The sequence below is a fragment of the Cervus canadensis genome, chromosome 11 (assembly GCF_019320065.1).
Source record: "Cervus canadensis isolate Bull #8, Minnesota chromosome 11, ASM1932006v1, whole genome shotgun sequence".
Lineage (NCBI taxonomy): Eukaryota > Metazoa > Chordata > Mammalia > Artiodactyla > Cervidae > Cervus > Cervus canadensis.
The window spans coordinates 21,429,389-21,454,184 of NC_057396.1; the positions used below are offsets into that span (position 1 = coordinate 21,429,389).

The 24,796-nt window shown below is 52.2% G+C and overlaps 1 protein-coding gene and 1 pseudogene across 2 annotated transcripts; one reads left to right on the forward strand and one right to left on the reverse strand.

Annotated features, from left to right (window-relative positions):
- Positions 1–1,348: 1,348 nt before the first annotated feature.
- TMPRSS5 (transmembrane serine protease 5) lies at positions 1,349–18,580 on the reverse strand. 2 transcript variants are annotated; one of them, XM_043482590.1, is made up of 14 exons: positions 18,456–18,508; positions 17,997–18,083; positions 15,830–15,941; positions 15,346–15,444; positions 14,729–14,848; positions 13,531–13,669; positions 13,069–13,182; positions 11,769–11,812; positions 11,009–11,171; positions 9,860–10,017; positions 7,937–8,035; positions 7,376–7,518; positions 6,949–7,104; positions 1,349–5,906 (listed from the first exon to the last, which is right to left on the reverse strand). In XM_043482590.1, the coding sequence occupies exons 1-14, from the start codon at positions 18,456–18,458 to the stop codon at positions 5,898–5,900; spliced, it is 1,446 nt and encodes a 481-aa protein (XP_043338525.1). In that variant the 5' UTR covers positions 18,459–18,508; the 3' UTR covers positions 1,349–5,897. The 2 variants fall into 2 exon arrangements, with proteins under 2 accessions (XP_043338525.1, XP_043338524.1); XM_043482589.1 differs by lacking the exon at positions 17,997–18,083 and having other exon boundaries at positions 1,349–7,104; positions 18,456–18,580.
- A 5,232-nt stretch (positions 18,581–23,812) lies between these two features.
- On the forward strand, positions 23,813–24,562 carry LOC122449678 (annotated as a pseudogene).
- Positions 24,563–24,796: the final 234 nt, after the last annotated feature.

Here is a 24,796-nt window from a genome sequence, read left to right on the forward strand (position 1 = left end):
CTCTGCTCCTCCCCAACCCCCTCCAGGAGCCACAGGCCAGGAGCAGAGAGCCACCGTCTCGGATGGGGGAGGCAGCCCCTCCTCCCCTCCACCGCGTGAGCTCAGCCAGGTGGAGCCCCGGCCCAGGCTCTGGGGACCAGACATCAGTGAGACCAGGGGAAACCCGGCCAGAAACCTGGCTTCTGGGAGCAGTCCTGCTTCTGCCTCACCTTCCCTGCCTCCCCAAGATTTCAGGGCTTCTGGGCCTGGAGGGGCCAGGCTATCTGTTCCATACACTAAGCCAGATGGGGTGTGGCTGCCCTGTGTGCCAGCTGAGAGACCACCGAGGGAAAGGAGGGGCAGTCAGGTGAGCTGCGGAGCCCGTGGAAGGAGGGACTGACTCTCAGGCCGATAGCCTCTGGACCAATGCAGCATCTGCTGATGTGACCATCTTTATAAAAGAGTCCAGATCTTGAGAATCCCAAGGAGCCTTCTCCACCTGGGCTGGCAGGGAGGGCTTCTTTTAAACTCAAACAGACCAAAGAGGGATGGGAGGAGGCTGAAGGGTGCTAGATCTTGCCTTTTATACAGAAAAGAGGCAATGGACTTGGCGCGACTGTCCTGCTTTGCCCAGGACTGCAGGTTTCTGGAGACATGGAGCTCCCAGTTCAGTTCAGTTCAGCTCAGTCGCTCAGTCGTGTCCGACTCTGCGACCCCATGAACCGCAGCACGCCAGGCCTCCCTGTCCATCACCAACTCCCAGAGTCCACCCAAACCCGTGTCCACTGAGTCGGTGATGCCATCCAACCAGCTCATCCTCTCTCGTCCCCTTCTCCTCCTGCCCTCAGTCTTTCCCAGCATCAGGGGCTTTTCCAATGAGTCAGCTCTTCGCATGAGGTGGCCAAAGTATTGGAGTTTCAGCTTCAACATCAGTCCTTCCAATGAACACCCAGGACTGATCTCCTTTAGGATGGACTGGCTAGATCTCCTTGCAGTCCAAGGGACTCTCAAGAGTCTTCTCCAACACCACAGTTCAAAAGCATCAATTCTTCAGGACTCAGCTTTCTTTATAGCCCAACTCTCACATCCATACATGACTACTGGAAAAACCATAGCCTTGACTAGACAGACCTTTATTGACAAAGTAATGTCTCTGCTTTTAATATGCTGTCTACGTTGGTCATAACTTTCCTTCCAAGGAGTAAGCGTCTTTTAATTTCATGGCTGCAGTCACCATCTGCAGTGATTTTGGAGCCCAGAAAAATAAAGTCAGCCACTGTTTCCACTGTTTCCCCATCTATTTGCCATCAAGTGATGGGACCTGATGCCATGATCTTAGTTTTCCGAATGTTGAGCTTTAAGCCAACTTTGTCACTCTCCTGTTTCACTTTCATCAAGAGGCTTTTTAGTTCCTCTTCACTTCCTGCCATCAGGGTGGTGTGATCTGCATATCTGAGGTTATTGATGGCGCTCAGTCCTAGGTAATCTGGGAAGATGGGGTCCCTTAACTGAGAGGCGGTGGGAAAGACTCTGCCCTCTGTGTTCCTTGCCCACGGCACTGGAAAGAGAATAGCTTGGACCCAAGCTTCCTGGTCATGGTTCTGCTGGCCGAGAACTTTCTTTGCTACTGGGCCACATGGAGGAGGAAACACTGGAGAGCAAGGCATCCTGTGGGCAGCCCAGGAGATGCCAAGGGAAAGTAGGCAGAAGGAAAGTGTCCATGATCTTCAGGGCAGGGAGGAAATTCCCTCACTGTCTTTAGGGAGCTGGCACCATGGAACCCCACGCAGAGCCTGGGGTGTTGGGGAGTAAGCTGGGGAGCCCCTGAGAAAACGTGCCCTTGAGCCCTTCTCCAGGGCACATGGGACAAGGGGAAAGAAGGCTTTAAAATCTTCCGCCTGGGGCCTCAGCCTCCCAGGGACCCAGAGGGCAGTCGGCGCACAGCCGTGGCGTGAGCCTAAGAAGCCACAGCAAGCTCGCTCTTTTAGATCTGTCCCAGGAAGAGGGCCCTTACCCATGGGGGTCCCAAGTGGGCGCTGTGGATCGAAGTCTCCAGAGGCAACAGAGGTTTGTGTGACAGCCAGCCTGACAAGGCAGATCCCACGGAGACCCCCTTGCCCAGACCCCTTATTTGACAGATGGGAGACCAAACCCCAGGGAGGCTGAGTCACAAGCTCAGGACAGCACACTCTCAAGTGGTTAGAGATGCAGACGGGACTATCCACCATCAGATGCCAGAGCTTCCTCAGAATAGAGGATGCTCAGAAGATAAGCCTAGTGCTGTGGAAGCCCCAGCCTACCTATCACATTAGTGGAAGATGGCCCCTTCTCTGAGCCACAATTCCTCTCTCCAATCTGTTTGAGTCCCCAGCGTGGTCCACCCCAGTACCAACCCCAGGAGAAAACCCTCAGCAGATTTCCCTACACTGCTCAGCCCTGGGGCTTCCAGGGCACGGGAAACCTACAGAGAGTGCCTGCAGGTTCCACGTCTCCCTTTCCTGGCCTTGGAATGTGTAAGAAATGCCAGCCTCACCTCTCGGTAAGATGAGGCTCCCCACCTACTATGAGGCGACTTCCTAGGGGTGGAGGTATTTAAGACACAGCTTAAAGGGCCATCAACCACACTGGGCTCCAGTGAGTTTAGCAGGAAGCAGGGCCCCAGGGTGATGCAAACCCAAAGGCACATTCTGGTGTGTCAAAGGAGAGAGGTGGAGAGGGATCCAGACCCAGGATGCCGAGGGAGGGGAAAGAGTGAGAGTAGGCATAGGTGGGTTCTCTTTTGAGCAGCCAGGAAGGATCCAAGCGTATGGTCAGGAGAAGGCAAAGAAGGGAGACAAGAAGAAACAAGGAAGAGACTCGGGAAAAGCATCTCCCGACAGCTGATACCCCAGCTTTTAGCATTTATAACATTTCCTGTTTCGTCCTACTGTGGGTGAACCCAACAATTCCAAAAATAAAATGCAGGAAACAGCCTGAGAAATGTTCCCAAGGAATGACAGGGCTGCCTCCTTGTTCATGGCAAGTCTTCCTAGGAGAAGCAGGACTCCACGGAAGGTCTAACAAGAAAAGAGCCTGTACCCCGCAGTACCCTCCAGACCCCCAAAGCACAGAGAAGGAGTAGATGAGACCTGAGCTCTGCCCTGGGCCTGGCAGCTAGGAACCCCCTTCCTGGGAAGCCTCAGGAGGCTGCAAGCTCTCCCCAGACAGGTGGGAAGCTGAATCCCTGGGGAGAGACGGGTTTCCTGCACACAGGACTGCCCTGACTTAGTCAACAACAGGCTCTTGGAGCTCCCTTAGCAATTACTGCCTCACCACTCAGCTTCATGGCTGGCCACTAACAATTTATTGCAAATGTCTCATTGCTCCAATAAGGAGCCACTTCTCTACCTCTGAATTCCCTACAGAGTGTATCACAGCTGGGCACCCCAGCTGGTCCTCATTAAAGCCCTTCCAGCCCTGAATCTTCCCACCCTCCCTTGCTTCCATCTCCAGCCCTGCTCTCTAGCAGCCGGCCCAGGACATTCACTTCTCACTTATAAGGGCTGGATTGGCAGGTGCTGGTACCGGAAGGGCAGATGAGAGCCTCTGAATCTGTAGATCTGACTGGTGGCCTGGTGAAATCTACCAGGGCCATCTATAGGCAAAGAGGGAATTGCTATTAGCAAATTCTCTAGCTAGCATTCTCTTTATTGTCCTCCTGTGGGAGATATGCATTTGTAACATTTTGAGTCAGATCATGCAGAACTGCCTATAAGAACATGGCTCGGGAAGGGACTCTAGCAGGAGCCACTCAACTTCCCTGGTTTTTATTTCCTCACGTATAAAAAGTAGGGATAGCTATGCATTACTGCGGACAGGTGGCTAAACCAGCCCTCCATTCTACACTTCTGGGCAATATTGGACCATCTTCTTCATCTGTGTGAAAAACAGTAAGGTGGATTTGGCATAAAAAGACTCATGGTTCCCATCCTGGCTTTGGCACTTATTAGCTCGCTGGTGCTCAGAAGTCACGTAATCTTTCTGAACTAATACTTTCACCTGTGAAATGGGCACAATAATAGCTTCACCACATAGATGGTGTGAGATTTAAATGAGATACCACACATAAGCAGGATTGCTAATCTGTAAAGTGGTATCCAAATCTTACTGATTATTAACAGATCATAATGAGTATGGTAAATAAAAACTTTCTAAACAAGCAAGTTCGCGTAGGGGACAACAGAAACACAAAAAAGACCACTGCTGATGGATTTGCTGGTCACTCTTCTCTGCCCAGGGAGCTAGGCTGCCCTGGAATTGCCTCTTGAAGTGGAGACTTAGAGCAGAGGAGGAAAGGCTGATCTCAGGATGGAGGCTGGAAGTTAAGGCCCTCAGAACACATGGTGAGGCTACCTCCCACCTGCTGGGGCCCCTCCCGCATTGCTTCTGCAATTTGGCAGCAGACTCCCAGCAAGCACTTCCCCAGGTGATAATACCACAGTAAATTGTGGCCCTTAGTTTTTAAGCACTTCCTGCAAAGGAAGCAGACCCTCCAGAAATGAATCTTCATTTGTACTACCCCCAAAAAATGCTGATAAATTCATGAAAAAGTTGTCATTGCTAAATGCTAATTGCATTTCCTTGGGTAAGCACCATAAAAAATTCATTGCAGTTTTTAGAAACAAGATGCCAACTGCATTTTAATTGCTAGAGAGGAGAGAGTCAGGGAGAAGCTTAACCAGGAAAATGCTAACTGGGCAGAAACTCAGAAAGACATCTCCCTAAGCCGGAAAACCCAGTCCTGAAACAAGAGCTGAGGAGAGATAGGTCTTGTGGGCCTCCAGACCCTCCCTGAGGGAGCACTGACTGGGCGGCCCTCAGATATGCAGCATCAGAGCACCCGGATATCTGGAGCTTTCTGTTTGTTGCCAATCATGACATGTAGATTTAACAAATGTAGTTGCTCAGTCATGTCCAACTCTTTGCGACCCCATGGACTGTAGCCCTCCAGGCTCCTCTGTTCATGGAATTTTCCAGGCAAGAATACTGGAGTGGGTTGCCATTCTCTTCTCCAGGGGATCTTCTCGACCCAAAGATGGAACCTGGGTCTCCTGCATTGGAGCCAGATTCTTTACCTTAGCAGCTACTAGGGAAGTCCTAACAAATGTAAAGAAGTACATAGATAAGCACTAGAGAGACAAGCAGGAGTCAGCTCCAGAGCTTTAAGAAACATGCATGGGAGGAAATTATTCTACTACCACCTTCACGTGGGCGTCTGAGAGAGAGAAGGCGGGAATGGGAGGAGGAGACCGAGACCATACTTCACTTTAATACCAGAAGTCCTGGACCAGTTCACAGAACTGTCATTTTAAAACCTCCCCGCTATTCCATTGCCGACCAGAGTATTCTTACAGTGGTCTCCTGCCCCACCGCAGCAGAGCCAGCCAGAGCCAGGTGAGAGCAGGAAGCAGGTGAGATCCACGGGAGAGTGGGGAGGATCCTGACTCCGTGGGCTTAACCTGGGCTGACCCAGTCCTGACCCCATCTGCCCAGGAGCATCCCAGTCTGGGTCTCTGGGGAGGCATTTCCCCGACCTGAGAGTGCAGAGAAGGTAGGCCCAGGGCAGGCCTGGGCGTCCTCCCAAAGACTCACAAAGGGCCGCAGAGGGGAGGAGACAGAAGGGCAGGCTCCTCACTGCCGCTGACAGCCTCTTTCTCTCCAGTTGCGCCCCCTGCCCCAGCCCGCTGCTCCCCCAGCTTCCCAGCCCAGTCCCAGCTTCCCTCCCATCACTGAGGCGCTCCGCTAAGATAGACAGACTGGAAATCAGGGCCCAAGGAGAGAGGCACAGTGGCCTGGAGGCTGGCCGGTGGGTGGTGACGGTCTCCTGTGCACTGAAAAGAGATCCATGCCTTCTGCGTCCAGGGCTGCTTCTCTTGCATCTAGTGGACCTGCCAGAGGGCCCAGGAAACATGAGGCTGGTGTGTAGTGAGATGGAGAAAACAAATCAATAGCACTGGGGAAGGGAGTCCTGGGCTGAAAGAAAAAGGAGCTGATCTGCAGCATGGCTCCTCCCTCCATGAGCCAAGCAGCTAGCATTTTCAATAGATCACTTATTTTATATACAGCAGTGTGTATATGTCCAAAAGAATCTTAAAAAGAGTGGCTATATGTATCTGTATAACAGATTCATTTTGTTGTACACTTGAAACCAACACACTACTGTAAATAACTATACTCCAAAAATGATTTTTTTAAACATCACTTAACCACTCAGCTCCTTCATTTCCACTTCTATCAAACGGGACTGGCATATCTGTTTCTCTAGGGTTTTTGTAAGGTTTGAATGAGAAGATGGATACATAGGTGTCCTGTAAACTCTAAAAAGTGTATTATCTATCCACCACCTGCCCTGAGCCCAGCTTTGCAGAAAGACGCTTCCCACTATCATGTGGGAAATCTATTTGTAAAGGACTTTATACAAATCATGGGCTTTTGTTTTCTCACTTGCATTTCCCACTGTAAGGATGAAGTGGAGAGGTAGGCTCAGGACCACACAGAATGAATTAGTTGCTGAAACCAGACTGCTACATGCTGAGCTCTCTCCCTCCAGGGCAGGCAGGACCAGGGAAGAGTAAATAAATGCTTCATAACACTTGGGTCACTCACTCCAAGCCTAGAGCTGAGCAGGCCTTACTTCATGTAATCGTCATCATGTAATCTTATATCACAGCATATAAGATAGACTGGATGGTTATAACCAGGACACTGAAGTTTACCAAGCTTAGGAATCTGGGCTACAAACTCGGATCGATTCTTCCCGAGTGAACGCTTAAACTGCTAGAATGGATTCGGCCGTCATAAGCACCACTTCCTCTCAGCAGTCTAAAACCTTCCCCCTCCCCCAGCAAAGCCCAGGTCTAAGGGCGAGGGTCGCGGTTTCCGAGGGTTGGGTCTTTCACAAACCTGTCTTCTCCCCTTGCCCCCACTCACCTGCGCCGCGGTGTCCTGAATCCAGTCCAGGAACTCGGCCACCTTGGCGTAGACTCCGGGGTGGCTGGGCTCTGCGCAGCCGTGTCCCCAGCTGACCACCCCCACCAGGCGCCACGTGCCCTCGTCCAGACACACCAGGGGACCCCCGCTGTCCCCCTGAGGGATCCAGCCGCCGGACACAGAGAAGCGGGCAATTAAGTCCCTCCTAGTGGAGGGGAGCCAGCGTGCTCCCCGCCCCCACCACAGGCTGGGCGCGCACCCTGCACTCCAAGCCGGCCTGCTTCCAGGATGAATCCCGTCTCGCCTCGCCCCTCCTCGCCCCTCACTGCGCTGCCCACTTGCCTGGGCTCCTCCTCTGCTACCAGAGAAGACATGGGCCAGGCGCCCAGCCCGCAGCCCCCGCCCCGCAGCAGGCCCTCGGCCGCACCTGGCACGCATCCGCCCTCCCGTCGAGGTAGCCGGCACACAGCATGCGGGGCGTCAGGGCCCCGCTGTACATGCAAGAGCTGTTGCAGAGCTGGGTGCTGAGCAGGGGCACCGCGGCGTCCAGGAGCGCGTCGGAGCTGTGGGCTGCAGGGAGGCAGATGGGAGATGGGAGGCTCACAGATGGAGGCGGGCAGGCAGAGGCGCTAGAGGGCGTCAGGGACCCCAGGGACATGGAAGCGCAGGACTCTGGCCAGGAGGGTCGGTCTGACTTGGAGGGGAGGGGTGTGCATCACACATACACCCTGATGCTGAGGCCCTGGCACTCCTGGGAGGCGGGGAGGGAGAAGACAGGGCCTGGGTTTCGGGGAAAATACCAGTTTATTCTCCCAGAAGGACCCTGGGGCCCCCTCCTCTGACCTAGGGTGATGCCAGAGGAGAAGAGGGCTCGTGTTGCCCTGTGGCCAGGGAGGAGGCTGAGGTGCCTCACTTCTGGGGACAGATGCCTCCCCTCCCACCCCCCACCCCCCATCCTGTGCACCCAGGGCCCTGGGAGCTGACTTACTGTGGCTGGGGTCAGTGTGGCCCCAGCCAGACACCCAGCACTCCGAGCCCCTCGGAAAATCCCGCTCTTCGGCCGGCAGGCAGACGGCACCCACGGTGTCTGCAGAGAGGCAGTGGTCCTGGGCCCCACTCAGGCTCCGCCTGTCTGCCCCCGAGCCTGGGCGCAAGGACCAGGGCCGGCCAGTCCTCCTCGCCCCTTCTTCAAACAGCCCCAGTTCCAGCTTCCCGCGTGGCTGTGCGGGCCAGGCTCTGTACCACCTGGGGGTCATCATTCACGCAGAGGACCATGTGGAAACGGCAGTGTACATGGCGCCCTAGGCTGGGCGGGGTACACGTGATACCCCCCACCTGGGACCGATGAGGAGTGGGAACTCTTGCTGGGTGCTTGTACCTAAAACTTCTCCTAATGAGGACCCTGTTTAGATTTTCCCCAGGGTGTCTGGATCATCTTGGGACATGGTTCCAAAACTATGGGACCCGTCCTATGGGTGAGCCTGAACCTGATTTTACAGAGTGTATAGACCTGCCATTAGGTAAACACCACTTCACTGGGAGAAAGTATTTCCTCTTCGATTCTCCTTCAGCCCCTCTGCACTGAGGAGACAGAGGCTGTCTGGGCCGCTCTCTGCCTCTCTCAACCCCGATCCACCCCTTCTAAGCAGAGAGAGCGGCCCGACTCAGCAGTTCTGCAGAGCTGAGTGCCAAGCTGAGACTGGAGCACTGTTTTGCCTCCAGTCTGTACATTTTTGTGGTTGTTATATTCACTCTAAGTCATAAGGTCTCCAGTTTGGTAGAAACCTCAAGTTTCCCTTTAAGTATATTTAAGTCAATTTAGAAGCATTAGCTGTTGAACACCAGTGCAGAGAGCAGTCGTACATGGTAGACTCTGTAAACAGTATAGAGCAACATCTGTGGCTGGGGATATCCCAAGAGACAATGGAAGGGAGGAGTGCTGAGTGTGAATGAGTGTGTGTGTGCACGGGTGCATGTGGTGTGCGAGTATGCATGCACAGGAGTAGGTGTGCGTGTGCACTTATGTGAGCCTTGCACAAGTATGTGAGTGTGTGAGGGCATGCACAGGCACAGGCCTGGCACACGCATGTGGGAGAGGGAGCTGCCTGCCCTTCGAGGGCAGACACTGTGGAGGAGACACCCTGCCCGGGAACTGTTTGCCTCTTCAACTGGAACAGAGTCACTTCCCTCATCTGTACACACCTGCCTCAGCTCCCTGTCAGGCTTGTTATGAGGGTGGGGAGGTGATAGGGTTGTTAGAGGGATGGGGGGTGGTGGTGAAAGGATGTTTGGTAAAGTAGGTCTTATTAACCATAACATGGTGCTGCTTATTAACTGTTATCCTGTTAACTACACGTGCTGTGTGCTAAGTCACTTCAGTCGTCTCTTGACTCTGCAACCCCATGGACTGTAGCCCACCAGGCTCCTCTGTCCCTGGGATTCTCCAGGCAAGAATACTGGAGTGGGTTGCCATTCCCTCCTCCAGGGGATCTTCCTGACCCAGGGATCAAGCCTGTGTCTCTTACATCTCCTGCCTTGGCAGGCGGGTTCTTTACTACTAGGGCCACATAAGCAGCCCAGTCACTTATAGTTAACTATTATCCATCCTAACCCGGCTGGGACCTGGCACCAGCCTGGGAACTGGGTGGAGCAGCCTGCTGGAGATGGAGCCACTGGGAAGCTTTTCTGGGACCTCGAGGCAAATCCCACCTGCCCCCCAGCTGTGAAAAGGGCCAGACCCTTTGTCCCCAAAAGAGCATGTGGAAGAGTTGGTGCAACCCAAGGTCCCCGTGATGCCAGAGTCCATGAAGGCCCCCAAATGAAGTGACCATTGTACAGTTCACAGCATGGGGGGTCTTAGGAACCCTCGTGGCTCCCACCCTCCATGCACCGCCCCTCGATGCAGCCTCACCTGAGAAGTGCAGTGGGGTGCGGAGCCGCAGGAGGGCCACATCATAGTCATGGTTCTGGGCGCTGTACAGAGGGTGGGCGATGATCCGCTCCACCACAGCCCCCTGGTGTGGCCTGACCAGCCCCGCGTGGACCCGTATAAGATGGGACAGCCTGAAACTGCACACGGAGGCCGCGCTGAGCCCGGGGGAAGGAGGGGCAGGAGCCGCTGACATAGGTGAGATGGCAGGTGGAAGAAGCCATCAGTGAGGCTGTGAGTGGGGCCCCATCCCCAGGCTGCAAGTTCCCAGGACCCAGGCCTTTTTGAATCTGCCCCAGCATTTGGTAAGACACGGGGCAATCAGTAGGTGCTTAATAAATGCTCAGGCCCTAATGGATTGAGAAGTGAGACGCTGTGGTCATCGGCCACCACGGCCTCCCTCCAGCATCACCCCCTCCAGGTTTTGCAGCAGATAAGGAAGAGCCTCGTGTGGTATGAGAGCTCTAAGCTGAGTCAGCAAGGCTGCCCTCAGCACTGTCTCCCTGCTTCCTAGGTGTGGTCTCCCCACTTCCTAGGTGTGATCACGGGGAAGCCACTTCCCCTCTCCTGGCCTTGGCTTCCTTGCTGTAACATGAGGGTTACACCACCTGCCCTGCCTGCCACCCAAGAAGAGGGCTGGAGAACCCTTCCTTCCTTCCAACCAGTGTTACGTACCTACTGTATTTCAGGACTGTTGTAGGCCATGGGAACAAGGCAAGGGAAATCCACAAAGGGATTCAGTGGTAAAGAAGACTCTTGCCTGCCCCCATGGAGGCAGGAAGGAGGACTGGAAACTCCAGTCTGAAGGGGAGGAAAGCCATAAAGAATGACATGGAAACTGATTTAATTATGGTGTTGGTAAACATTAAGAAGTGCAGAAGGCTGTGAGCAGGAAAGCACTTTAAAACCTTAACAACCAAATGAAGCCGAAGAACCCATGGTTGTATTATTACTGCCATTCTGGCAGGACTGTGCTTGGCACCGAACAGGGGGAATTTCACAAACAACCCGGGGCCCACTCGCAGCAGACGTGGCAGGCAGACAGCTGGACATCTTATACAGGACATACCGACGGCCAACAGAAAAGGCCCCGGAGGCGCCCTCCTCCCGTTTTGGAGGCCCCCGACTTGCCTGTGCGTGCAGTGCGCCGCGGTCACCACCCAGCGCGGGCCCAGCACGGAGGCCCCGCACGTGTGTCGGGAGCCCAGGGCCACGCTGGCCTGCCAGGGCCAGCGCCCGGGAGCCGCCGCCTGCCCGCCCACGATCCGGGAAGCCAGGGGCCTGGCCCCACACTCTGCAAACAGACAAGCGCCCGTGAGATGGACACAGAGGCGGCTGTCTGCCGGGGAGTGTGGACGGCTGCCGTTTATCATTCCTGGTCCTAAGCATGGAGCGGAAAGGCCATCTCGCTAAGGGAGGGACTGTGACTGTGTCATCCATGGAGCCTCAGGACCTAAGAAAGTGCCTGGGCCATAGGAGAGGTCAAATGGGAGGCTGTCGTGCGGGAGGACAGATAAAGATGACACGTGAAGGTGACCAGGAAGACGGGAAAAAGGAACTCCATGCACTGTCTCCCACTTGGCCCTCCTTCGACTCCAGAAGCTGCTGCTCCCCCTTTGGGATGCTCCGGAAGAAGGGGAGGGGGTGTCAGAGGCCAGGGCAGGGGGTGAGGCAAGGAGGTTGCCTGCCCGGATCAGTGGCTGGTGGGGGCAGAACAGAGGCATCCATGGGGCTCTGTTCTGGCAAGACTGCAGGAAGGGCCCCGTGGGTGGGTGGGCAAGACACCCCCCCAGACCCAGGCGAGCCTCCCACTGGGGCTTTCCCACCCTAGGGGCATGGGGGAGACCCCCTTCTCCCAGCGCCTCCTTCCCAGACCCGGGAGGGGACTCACCAGAGCACTTGAGGGAGACAATTTGACCAGAAGCACAGCGGTCCCTGCAAAACAGAGGCAGCGCCAGCAAGCAGCTGGACAGGGGCCCAGCCCCGGCCCAACACCCCCCGGGGCCTGGAGGAGGGGGCGTTGTTGGGGACAGCAGACAGGGCCGCTCTGTGGCCGCGGCTGTCCGCTTCCCGCCCCCACCCAAGCCTTCAGACCCCTCCGCGTAGCAGGTCTCCTGGGCAGTAAGCAGGCTCCGCCTGGCCACTCAGGGCGTCGATGTGGGCAGAGCCCAGAATTACAAACGGAGCCTTGATGGATGTAAAAATGCAGTTGTTCCCACTGAAGCCCCAAATATGCTCATAGTGGATAGGCAAGTGAGTGAATGGACACGGTCCTTCACCTGCTGTTCCTGCCCAAGCCAACCCCACTTCATCCAAGCCCTCTGCCCAGCGTGGTATACTCACAGCCTGCCCTCCTCTCCCCTCCTCTTTCTTAGCATAAACCTCCACTCCTTTTGGACCAAAGCCCTCTTCTCTTTGCTCATCTCTTGGCCCCAGCATCCAACGCCTGGATCCTCAGTTTCTACTGGTTTCCCAAACCCACAGCCCTCCGGCTCTCCTGGCCGAGTCTGTCCACTGCTGTTTCCCTTTGCCTGTTCCGACATCTAAGGCAGGAGCGCTGCGTTCCCCTGATGGAGCATCAGGGGGCAGGAGCTGGGTCAGAGGGGCCAAGGTTCAGACAGGAACAGTGTCTGCAGTGGTGAGAAGGCTTCAGAGCAGGGTTGAGAGGACTGCTGGGGAGCTTGAGGACGCCCACCCCCAGGATCAGGGGAAGGTCCGTCCCAGAGCCCTCTCTTCTCTGGAGAGTCTCTGGGTTCCAAGCAGTCTACTGTCTCTCCCCTGAGATACCAGAGTCATCCAAATGAAGTGCAGCAGGGGTAAGGGGGACTAGTTTGGAGGCAAGAGCCTGGCTTCAAGACATGGTTTGGCCAATTATCAGTTCTGTGACCTTACACAAGGCCCTTTACCTCACTGAGTCTCGGTTTCCCCACCTGTGAAATGGGAATAAGAGTACCATTTCAAATCCTCTGACATAACACCCAATCCTGCCGTTTTTGTGAGGGGCAAATAAATAATGTATATGGGCAGAACTCGTATGAAGTGAAACATTCCTCTCTGTCGTCTTATCTTACACCTCTGGTGTCCTCGCCACTAGGCTCCCATCATAGGAAGATTTTTGTTGGGTTGTTCACGGAAGTGAGGGGCACCACTCAGTCCCACCCCCAAGCCCACCCCTTCCGGAGAAGCCCTACCTAGGCTGCCACACCTCCTCCGGGAAGCCTTCCAGTCTAGGAGAGAGCTGAGCAAACTCCCTGGAACTGTTGAGCCTGACGTCAGACAGGCTCACTGCCTTGTGGTGAGTGAGTCTTGATAGGAAAGGGGAATCAAATGGGAGGAAATTGGCTTTAAATGGCAATGTGAGAAATGGGGCGTTAGTATAACAAAATGTATAGGAGATGCTGCACCAGGGTAGTGGCTGAGCAAGACTTTGACAATGAATGACTTCTGCTGGGATTTATATTTTGTTGAAAAGCAAGGATGCCCAAAGGAGAGAAACAGGCTGGGGCACCATCCTGCCCAGAGGCCAGGAGACGACCAAAATGACCTCTTGCCATTTCCTGAGTACCCTGATGGTAGCAGGCAGGGTCTCCAAAGCCCCTCCCTGACCCACCCACCCTCCATCCTGCCCAGGCCCCAGGTCCAGCCCCAGTTACCTGAGATGTCCGAGGCTCCTGCAGACCCGTACCCCCAGGGCAGAGCTCCAGCCCTCGTAGCAGACCAGCAGCCAGCCTGGCCAGGCCCTCAGCTGTACTTCCAGCAAGAAGTCCTCAGAAGTGTTTATTCTGAAAGATACTGCAACCATGGCATGAAAGCCACTTCCCGTCTGCAGCGGGATGGAGGGGCCGGACCCCTCACCGTGGGGCCTGAAGAGGCCTTCATGATCGCCCGGGTCACCCAGTGTCGGGCTCCCTGTTCCCCCGGGAGCCAGCGGTGATGAGAACAAAAGAACCCCTCTCTCTGCCGCCTTTCAGGTTTGTATTTACCCAGGCGCTTTCACACGAGCTCCATCACCAAGGGTCACAGCCACCCAATGGCGTGAGAATGCCCATCCTCCCCATTCTGCAGCAGGAAGTAAGACACGAAGATCAAGCAACCTGCCCTGGGTCACAGGATCTGCAAGTGACGGAGCCAGGTCATCCGATTTCAAATCTTGTGACAGTACTGGTGATGGTGCCCACTTATTGAGCATCTGATTTTTCTGGGCTCTATGGTAAGCTCCCTTACTTTATGTTCTTATTATGCTTACAGCTTCACGCAGTAAATATTTTTATCTCCACTTCATGGAGAAGGACATGGAAGCTCAAAGAAGTAATGTATTCAGAGGCACACACAGCTAGCAAAGGCAGGCAAGCTGATCCTAACTAATTTCTGTAACTGATTCTAACCCCGGCCTTGGCAGCACCGTATCTTCTGATCCTTCACCCTTACCTGGAGGGGAGGGGACAAGATTGGAGGGGGGAATGGGGAGATAGTGTGGTGTGATGTTTCCAGCCCTCTACACCACCTTTGCCACTGGGCCAAGACCCCTGTCCACCACGCACTGGCCCCACACACACACCTGGCTCCTCTTCCCCCATACAGCAGGCTCCCTTTGTCCAAATGGCAAGTCACCACCTCTCCTGGCAGCCTGGTCTTTTAGCGGTGCCCCCGTTAGGGATCAAAACAGTCCCAGGGAGTGCTGAAAGCCCTGAGTCAGAGATCAGCTCCTGGAGGCTGGACCAGGACCTCACCCTCACAGCACAGGAGATGAAGGTGGATGACTGCAAATTCAAAGGATCCCAGCGCTGTGCAGGGGCCCTGGGCCTGGTGGGGTGGGGAGGGGAGTCTCCCCACCTTGGGGGTGTGGCTCACCTGTTCTGGGAATCGAGGGGAGCAGGGTTTCCCCACTGCTGGCCTCGGAGCAGTTCAAAGTCATCTCATCCTGCAGGGTTCCAGGAGTGGGCTGAGAGGCAGCTGGCCACAGATACAGCACTTCAGAGGACAAGGACCAGGGGAGGGTCACAGAGAAGAGGCTGGGAAAGGAAGGGGTCCCCAGGAGGGGGCCCAGGCGCAGAACAAGATGCCTGCTGGAGAGGGAGGCAAGGCAGCCCCCAGGGACTCCTCATTACCACCCTGCTTTCGGCAGGTCCCTCCCAACACGCAGAGAGGCATCGTGCTCTCTGTCTCATCTCTGTCTATCTGTCTCTCTCTCGCACACTGGGAAAGATCTCCAGGGAAAGCTTGACTAGGGCCTCCCTGAATCACCCACTCAAGCACATTTCTCACTATAGGACGAAAACGTTCCTCTGCATAGAGCCTGAGTCCCTCCAGCTGGACCTGCATCCCGTCTCCACTTGCTGTCAGAGTAGATGGAAGAGACAGTCATCCCACCTGCCCAAGACACCTGCTCACTACCTGCTCCTCTCTCCTAGCACCCCCAGAGTCCATTCTTTGTTCCTCCCCCAGCCACTAAAAGTCCCAGAACTGACCTAGAAGCCAGGAGCCGACGCCTGCACCAGCCAGCAGCCCCAGGGCTCCCAGCACTGCCCAGCTGCGCTGCCCGGCACACCAGCGCCCTGCCCCAGAGTCTGTGGGGAGGGCAGAGGAGTGTCTGAGGCCCTACCCCTGCCCACCAGCCCACTGCACCCCGAGGCACCACCCTGGGGCCAGACAGCCAGCGAGCGGCAGCAGGAGTTTTCCCCACTGCACCTGCCTACCTCCCCCTGCCCCATTATCATGGGATGGGTGGTGGGGTCCCAGAGCTCCGATCACTGGAGCCTCAGAGCCCACTCAAGCCCCCAGATGGGAAACAGAGCAAAAGCACTTCTAGGACAGATGGTGAGAAAGCCTCTGGCCATCAGTCATGTAAGGCTGACCTAGGAAGATCTGGGGAGAAAGAAGCTGGGGGATGTGGGAAGATCGTCCCTTCACTGCCCCCACCCTGTCATTCCCTGGTGGCCCAGTCTGGCCTACTGGGTTGCTGCTGGGTCTCAGGCCTCCGTAGCGGGTCTCCTGGCTCTGCGGATCCTGGACCATCCTCTGCATCCTGAGCCTCTGTGGGGGCTTGGCCATCCAGCATCAGGCTCTGCGGAGACAACTGTCAGTCACTCAGCAAGAAGAAAATCTCCACCCACCGCAAGTCCCCGCCCTCTAACTCCAGCCACATCCTCGCTGCCACTTGCAAGTCTTTTGCCACCCTGGGGTCTCCGCGTGTGTCCCCATAGAGGCCCCTTGGGCCTCCCAGCTCTCCTGGAACCCCTAGCCCTACCCACCTAACTCTCACCCACCCAGTAAGTGTCACAGCAGACACCCGAGCCTAGACTAGGCTGGCTCCAAAGCCCACACTTTTCAAGAACCCCTCGCCAGCAAGGAGGGCATCCACTGAATCCCTCAACATCCCTCATCAGATCCTAAGATCCCACCTTCATCATTCCCTCCTATCTCAGAGGAAGAAGAGCCCCTCCCCAGTGAACCATGCAGTCACTCACCCAGTAAATAGTATTTAGCCCAAGTGGACAGGCCATGATGGGGGATGCTATAAGGAGTTCAAGATAAATGAATGTGGACTTCCACCACCACCACCCCAAAGAATCTGCCTGTGAGTCCTTGGAGGTAAGTTGTGTTCAGTGACAAAAGGGAAGTTCAGTTCAGCTACAACTGGGATTCAAAAGGACAGCTTTCTTCTTATTGGGAAGATCAAGAAAGGCTTCCTGGAAGAGGCAGCCTTTGAGACAGGCCCTCATAGATGAATAGGGTTTGAAATGACATATATGGGCATTGGGTGTTCCAGGAAAAAGGTACTGAGGAGGCAAAGGAATGGGAGTGAGAAAGCTTAGAGGAGGATATGTCAGACATTTGTCAGAAGTTCATGAGCCGTGAAGAAGAGTAATGGAGAATATCTTGGCAAAAACCACTGGACCAGCAGTTCAAAGCCAGGTCTACAGCCTACTGTGTGAATGTCATAACTCATCAGACCTCCAAGTTTTAATTTTCTCATTTATGAAATAAAGAGTGGTAACCCCTGCTTCCCACTGAGTAGCCTCCCCTCTCTAGCCTTGTCTCCATTACTTCTCCAAGCCAGAGTGATCTTTCTAAAATGCAAACATGAGCAAGTTAACCTCATCTTCATAGCACCCAGTAGGTCTTTGTAGCCTTCAGGAGAAGCACCCTGCCATGACTCACAGCATCTTCTGTGAGCTCACCCCTCCTCAGCTCTCCATCCTCACCTCCCAGCCCTAACTCCTCCACAGCAGGACTCGGGGTCATGTTAACACTCATGCCCATCCTCACACCTTCACACACTCTCACTCCATGAAGGCATGGGGCCTGCTCTCCCCTTCCGCACACACTGACCCCTAGGGCCCTTGAAGACTCCACTTAAGTGCCATCTTTCCAGGAAGCTTTCTTCAACCCATAGGGCACCTATTGTGACCCTATATTATGCTCCTTTACTTGTCTTTCTCTCTCCCCTTTCTCTCTGGTCTAGGATCCCAAGGTCTGGCTCAAGTCCTAGCACAAAGTGGGAATTCGGTTAATGCACATTAAATAGAAGGAAGGAAAGAAAGAAGAAAGGAAGACAGAGAAAGATAGAGGAAGAGAAGGAGAAAGGAAGAAACTAAACAGATGATGTGGCTGAAAGGGTTTTATAAAGTAAAACACAAATATTAAGTATAATAATATATTAATAGTGTGTTAGTTGCTCAGTGATGTCTGACTCTTGTGACACCATGGGCTATAGCCCGTCAGGCTCCTCTGTCCATGGAATTCTCCAGGCAAGAATACTGGAGTGGGTTGCCATTTCCTTCTCCAGGGGATCTTCCCGACCCAGGGATCGAATCCAGGTATCCTGCATTGCAGGCAGATTCTTTACCGTCAGAGCCACCAGGAAAGCCCAATATATTAATTAGAAAAGCTATGGATCCTTTCTTCAATGAAATTATACTCCAGTCAAGTTGAAAGAGTCCCTAAAGTTGAAGTGACGCCCATCTCCCTGCAGACCACCTGTCAACAGCCTTGGTCTGGAGAGAATTCCAGGGCACACTCAGCCTTTTTTCCTGTCTCAGATAAAGGGAGCCTGGCTTGACATTCGCCTCTGAACAAATTGGCCTCACCTGGGACACTGCCCCAACTCAACACTCACCTGTCCAGGTTCCTGTGGTAGCCTGAAAAAATGGTCTTTGATGACACAGGTCCTCCGTTTGAGTAATAATGATTCACTAAGAGTCACCTATGGGCAAAGCGCCTGGCTTAGCCATATGGGGGATGAGAGAGGGAACTAGATGTCAGCCCCCAGGGAAAATGAAACCAGATGCCTGGCCACACGGGGCCCCTCTAGGATCCAGCCTGTGCACCAGAGCTGCCAGAGGCAAAAGGAAAAGAGGGTGGCAGAGGATGAGATGGTTGGATGGCATCACTGATTCAGTGGACATGAAATTGGGCAGACTCTGGGAGATGGTGAGGGACAGGGAGGCCTGGCATGCTGCAGTCCATGGGGTCGCAAGAAATCAGACTTGACTTAGCCACTGAACAACAACAAAGAAGCCCAAGGGTGGGGTCAAGGGTTGAAAGAGAGAGAGGCCAGAACAGGGTTTGGCCTTACCATGTGGATCAGTGGCACCGATGAAAGCCTGGGATTCTGCTAGGCAATGTCCTGGCTCTGTTCTTGGATCAGCATTGATTAAATAGCCTGGAGGGTTTGGTTGGAGGCTGAGGTCTCCGTGCTTCACACATGGCTCCTCCCTTCATCACCCTACACACACACACACACACACACACACACACACACCAGAGAGACAATGAACTCTGCTCAGAAACCATGAATAGACCCCTTGTTGCCGGAAAGGGGGCCAAGGGCTAGGCTGGGCTGGGCAGCCCCAGCCCCTCCCATCTGCTAACTGGAAGCTTAGAAACAGAGAAAAAGGTTACAAGGAGGAGGGGAAGCCAGCTCCTGCTGCTTACCAACCAGATCGCTTGTGCCAAAAAGTGTGCCCCATGCATGCTGGCATAATACACCCCCCCCCCCCCCCCCGCCTTCCTGCTGACAGGGCTGTATTCAGGAGACTGACATTAGCATTTGTTGAAATGTTTCTGAGCCCTGCGGATGAGATCTCACCTCTGCGTGGGTTGGCTTTCCCAGCAGTCTGGGGCTGTCTCTGTGCTGCAGTTGGGATGATGATGAGGGATCTCTGTCACCTCTCTTCTCCGGGCTGTGCTTGTCACCCCAATGCCAGGGAAATGGGCCCTCTCTGCCTCACTGGCCTGGGAACCAGCTACTAGAGGAGACTTTAGTGCCATGTTGCTTCATCTCTTTAGCCAAGGAGGCAGAAGAGGTCCCAGGGAAGGGAAAGGCTAGTGTGGCTCCTCCTCCTCCAATGCCTCTCAGAGATTCCTCAGATGGGACAGTTAAGAAGATAGGCTTTACAGTCAGCCTTCATCCAACCCCAGTTCTGCCACTTCCCCACCCAGCCTCGCCTATAAAGTTATGATCATAGTACCAGCCTCATAGACCTCATGCTGGAATTAAATGAGTTACTGGGTATCAAACTCTTAGCTATTGAAGATGAAACTTTTAGCAGACTTCTCTGGTGGTACAGTGGATAGGAATCCAGCCTGTCAATGCAGGGGACATGGGTCCAATCCCTGGACATTGAAGATCCCATGTGCGGCGGAATAACTAAGCCCATGTGCCGCAACTTCTGAACCCACATGCTGCAACTACTGAAGCCCTTGCAGCCAGAGTCTGTGCTCCCCAAGAGAAGCCACCCCACAGTGAGAAGCCTACACAGCACAACCACTGCACTAGAGAAAGCCCAGGAGTAGCAACAAAGACCAGTACAACCAAAATACATAAATACTTGATCTTTTAAATATATTTTTAAAAATCTTGTAGCTTTATATCTAGTGTCTAACATAGACTCTGTAAACACTAGCTACTGTTACAGTATCATCATTCTCATCATCACACAGAAATCTCCGCACACAATACAATGAAGAGACAGAGGTCAGCTATGAGTCAGTCACAGAAGCAGGAGGAGAACACGATGGCTGGAGCTGAGACACCCTTGGCCAGGCACTGAGGTCTCCGGACAATACTCTTCAGCCTTAAATACCTACTGTGTGTCAGGAACTAACCTGGGCCTCGGGAATGATAAGTCACTGTTAGGAGCTTGCAGACTGGGAGGAGAGATGGGAACAGATATAAAGAACTGTTTTTGTGCAGAGTGAAATAACAGAAGCAGGAACACAGCGGTACAGGAGAATGAAGGGAGAGCTTATTCCTTACTCAGAGGACCCAGAGATGGCTTCACAATGGAGGAGAAATTTGAGCTGAATTTCTGAGAAATGAGAAGGCAATCACATAGAAGAGCATTTCAAGTATAGTCCAAGGGATATCAGTGAAATGGCAGGGTAAAGGCTCTCAAAAATGGTCTCCTCCATAACAATGAGAAAACTGGCCAAGAATTTGTCAGAATCAACTTTTTTAGAATTCTGGAAAATAATCAAAGGCAAAAGCTATGACCAACCTAGACAGCATATTAAAAAGCAGAGACATTACTTTGCCAACAAAAGTCATATTAGGCAAGAAAAAAATAACAAGAGGCATCCAAACTGAAAAGGAAGAAGTAAAACTCTCCTTATTTGCAGATAATCCTAAAGACTCCATCAAAAAGCTATTAGAACAAAAAATAATGGCATGGGTGTGCAGTTAGGGCAAATTCTGGACAAAAGGTAGAAAGAAACCAAAAACATAGGTGCCACTTCTGAAGAGCTGCCTACTGCACACACCATGCCCCCAAGGGGTAAGCCAAACACCTAAGCCACCCCTCCAGCCCAACCCCTGGACACACCCCTACCCTCACCCCATATAAGCAACACTGCACCTAGGGAGCAAGCAAGCTTGGGAACTTGTTGTTTGTTCCTGCTCCCCACTGCTGCAACAAGAGCCCCAGTAAAGACTTGCGTGGAAACAAATGAATTTAGTAAAGTTTCAGTATACAAAATCAATAAACAAAAAACTATTGTGTTTCTATATACTGATAATTAACTATCAGAAAGATAAATTAGGAAAATGACCCCATTTACAGTTGCATCAAAAAGAATAAAATGCCTAGGAATAAATTTAACCAAGGAGGTGAAATATCTGTACACTGGAAAGTCATAAGACATTGATTTAAAAAAAAAATTGTAAAAGACACAAAATTTGTGCTCATGGATTGGAAGAATTAATGTTGTTAAAAAGTCCATACTACCCAAATCAATCCAGAGTCAACATGTCAGGAGACCTGGGCCTGGATGGCCTCCAATGTGCTATGACTTACTCGCCTTTCAGAGCATCAGTTTTCTCCTTTAATAAGAGAGATGGTAGATTCAATGGTCTCTTTTAAAAAACTTTATACGTATGACCAATGTCAAGGAGCTCATTCCCTGTGTTTTCTTCTCATACATATATAAAGTTTTTTAAAAGAGGCATCTGGCCCAGGGTCTTCCCCACTCCCAAACATGCCCCACAAGCCCAATATTCACTGAATGGGCAGGCTCCAAGAGAAGAAATCCCGCCTGTGACCACAGCTCCGGCCAGTGCCTGTGGAGTTCCAGCTTGATCATTATCTCCCCTTCGCGTCTGCCAGTGGATGACAGCTTCAGCCTTTGTGGATTTAAGCCTGCCCATGATCTTCTCTGACTGCCTCCCCTGTGGATTTCAGACTTGCTTAGACAGCCTCCGTAATTGCTCTCACTTTATCCCCCAGAGAGGGAAATGTTGGTGCTCCAGGAGGAAAGCATGTCTGGTGTAATGCCAGCTTGAGATTCTGGAACACTCTGTATATCCCCCTCAGTCCCATCCATCCCCCTTCTTTAGCTTCATCTATCAGCAATGAGTCCATCAACCTCACAGAGTCTCCATCTGTAGCATGGTCCACCTACACCCACAGTATCCCCGCATCCCCTCAAATAGCCCCACCTCCTTCAAGTTCAGTTTGGATCATCCCACCGAGGTTAGTTCAAGCCACAGACCTTCTATTGCCATCCCACAGTCTAATGAGGCCCAAGCACATCCCCTTCCATCCAACCCTCTGGAGAGTGTTTATCTCGATGAAGAAATTAAATGAATGACTCCTAAGTCTAATAAGAAGGAGGCTTTAGTGAGTGAAAATTGGGAAAACGCTAGATCCAGTTAACTTATTGCAGACCATTACTGCATATCAATAAACAGCGAAGAAACCCCAAGTGTCTGTTGCCGTATTGCTTGCTTTGATTACAAAGAAATGGATAAATGTGTGTTTAGAAGGAAAAGAAATCTATGTGGTCTCATATGGTAATGAGCTGCTTTCTTTCATCAGCATATTGTCTGGGAGAACTCCCTTCTGTCTTGTTACTTTGCCTGAAGTCTAGAATAGGGGATGCCCAAGCAATTCCAAGAGGGGAAGGCAGCCTCAGAAGGGTCCTGCAGGACCTGGCATGCGTGTGTGCTAAGCCTCTTCAGTCATGTCCAACTCTGTGCGACCCCATGGACTGCAGCCTGCCAGGCTCCTCTGTCCATGGGATGCTCCAGGCAATAATACTGGAGTGGGAGGTGACTCAGTCTTCTCCTCTCACTAGCGCCTTTTCTCCTACTCAATCTTCTTCTCGCATTACCCCTTTCCTCCCCAGCAAGAAATCTGACTTTTCTTTGGCAAATGGAAATAGGGAATGTCTTGGGATCATCTTTGCCTGCTCCCAACTCCTCACCTTCCATCAGTCATGCAAATTGATCATCTCTCAATTCTACCCCTTCTTCCAACTACCCACAGCTACTCCCCTGACCATCCACCGGCATCTTCCCCAGAACAACTCTAACACCCACCCAGTTTATCTCCTGCCTCTCATCTATTCCATTTGAATCAGTCTGTACCTTTACTCCTTCCTTTTCAAGAAATCTAGATGCTCAAGTATCAACATGAAAGGATAAAATAAATGAAAATGTACCCTTCTTTTGTCTACCATGCTGCCAAAGCAGCATTTCCTAGAGCAAATCTAAACAGATTAAAAACCTACCATGGCTCTCAAGCTCCCATGATAAAAAGCATCCATTCATTTACTCATTCATTCATTCAGCAAGTTTTTGTTGCTTCCTACCAGGTACCAGATACACCATTCTAGATTCTGGAGTCACATTAACGAACGAGTCAGGCAGAGCCCCTGCCCTCAAGGAGTTTATAGTCTAGTTGGGTCAAGCCAACAATTAGAGTGCAGTCTCTGACAGGGAGGAACAGGATGTAACGGGAGCACCTAATGTGAATCCAGGGTGTTCTTAGCAGGGCACAGACGGTTTTTCCAAGTATATCCAACATACTTTTCTAGCCTAATCTTTTTCTTCCCTTAACCCCTTCCGCATAAGCCAGTCACCAGTCCTTCCTATACTAAACCACAGCACGTGTGTTCCTGCTGTCCTCTATTCCTGAAAGACCGTTGCCCCTTTTACTAATTGTTTTAGTCCACCAGTAGGCCAATATTTATTTGTTGAGAATGTACTATTTGCCAAGCACTGTGCAAGCACCAAAGATAGAGTGATGAGCAAAAATCACACTCAATCCTGCTCCAAAGACCAACCAGCACCCTGGTTAAGGGGAAGAAACACACACGAACCGAAGGACCACAGAAGGTGCTCAGTTACGTCTCTGAGAAAGTGCTCTGAGAAGCACCAGGTGCCAAAGAGAGCTTGTAACAGACGTAAGACTGAGCCTGAACCTGTGTTCTCTGCATTGGCAGGTGGATTCTTAACCATTAGACCGCCAGGGAAGTCCTAGGCAGAGCCTTTAGAGCCAAGGTAAAGACTGGGCCTTATCCCTAGAGCAATGGCAATCATTTTTAAAATGCAGCCCAGGAAGACACATCATTTGGCTTATACACAGTGACGGAGCTATCGATATTCAACCGCAGGGCGGAAGACATTTGTTAGGGGCCTGGCCAAGAAAGAGGCCCTCAAGATTCCCAATGGTGTCCATGACTTTCAAGCGGAGCCTCAGTGACCAGTCCTGCAGCACCTGATGCTGCCACTATTGCGATGTCCGCACCGGGACGATCATCCTGGGGACCTGATACACGGTGGTCAACCTGTTGATGGCAATTCTGCTGACCGTGGCGGTAACACACCCAAACTCAATGCCAGCTGTCAACACTCAGTATGAAGCCATTGGCAATTACTATTCGTCCGAGAGAATGGCTGATAATGCCTGTATTCTTTTTTGCTGCCTCTGTTCTTGTGTTTATAATCAGCTTAACGCTGGGATACGGAGCAATTTCTTATCAATTGGGTTGGTTGACTCCGCTCTTCTGCTACTGGCTTTTTGACTTTTTTCTCAGCTGCCTGGTTGCTGTCAGTTCTCTCACTTATTTGCCAAGAATCAAAGACTATCTGGATCAATTACCTGGTTTTCCCTATAAAGAAGACCTCCTGGCATTGGACTCCAGCTGCCTCCTGTTCATTGTTCTTGTGTTCTTTGCCTTGTTTATCACTTTAAGGCTTATCTGATCAACTGTGTTTGGGACTGTTATGAATACATCAACAGCAACATGCCATAGATTACTGTGTACCCGGCCTTTGAAGCACCTCCCCAGTATGTTTTGCCAACCTGTGAAATGGCAGTGAAGATGCCTGGGAAAGAACCAATGCCTCCTTATATACCTGCCTGAAGAAAGTCTGCCTTTGTCAATAAACCCTGTACCAGCTTTTTGTCCTGTTTATTTTACAGAATGCTGCAAAACAGGGCTCTTCATACTTGTTTGATACAAAATACATTTTCCTTTGTTCAAGTATGTTTTTTCAAACACTAACAAGCTATTTGGATACGTATGAAATATCAGATTTTGTTGTTGCTGTTGTTAAGAATATTACATTTTAGTGGTTTTTGAAGATTATCTAGGTTAAGCAAGAGCAAAATGCCATTGTTTGCCTTTGATGGG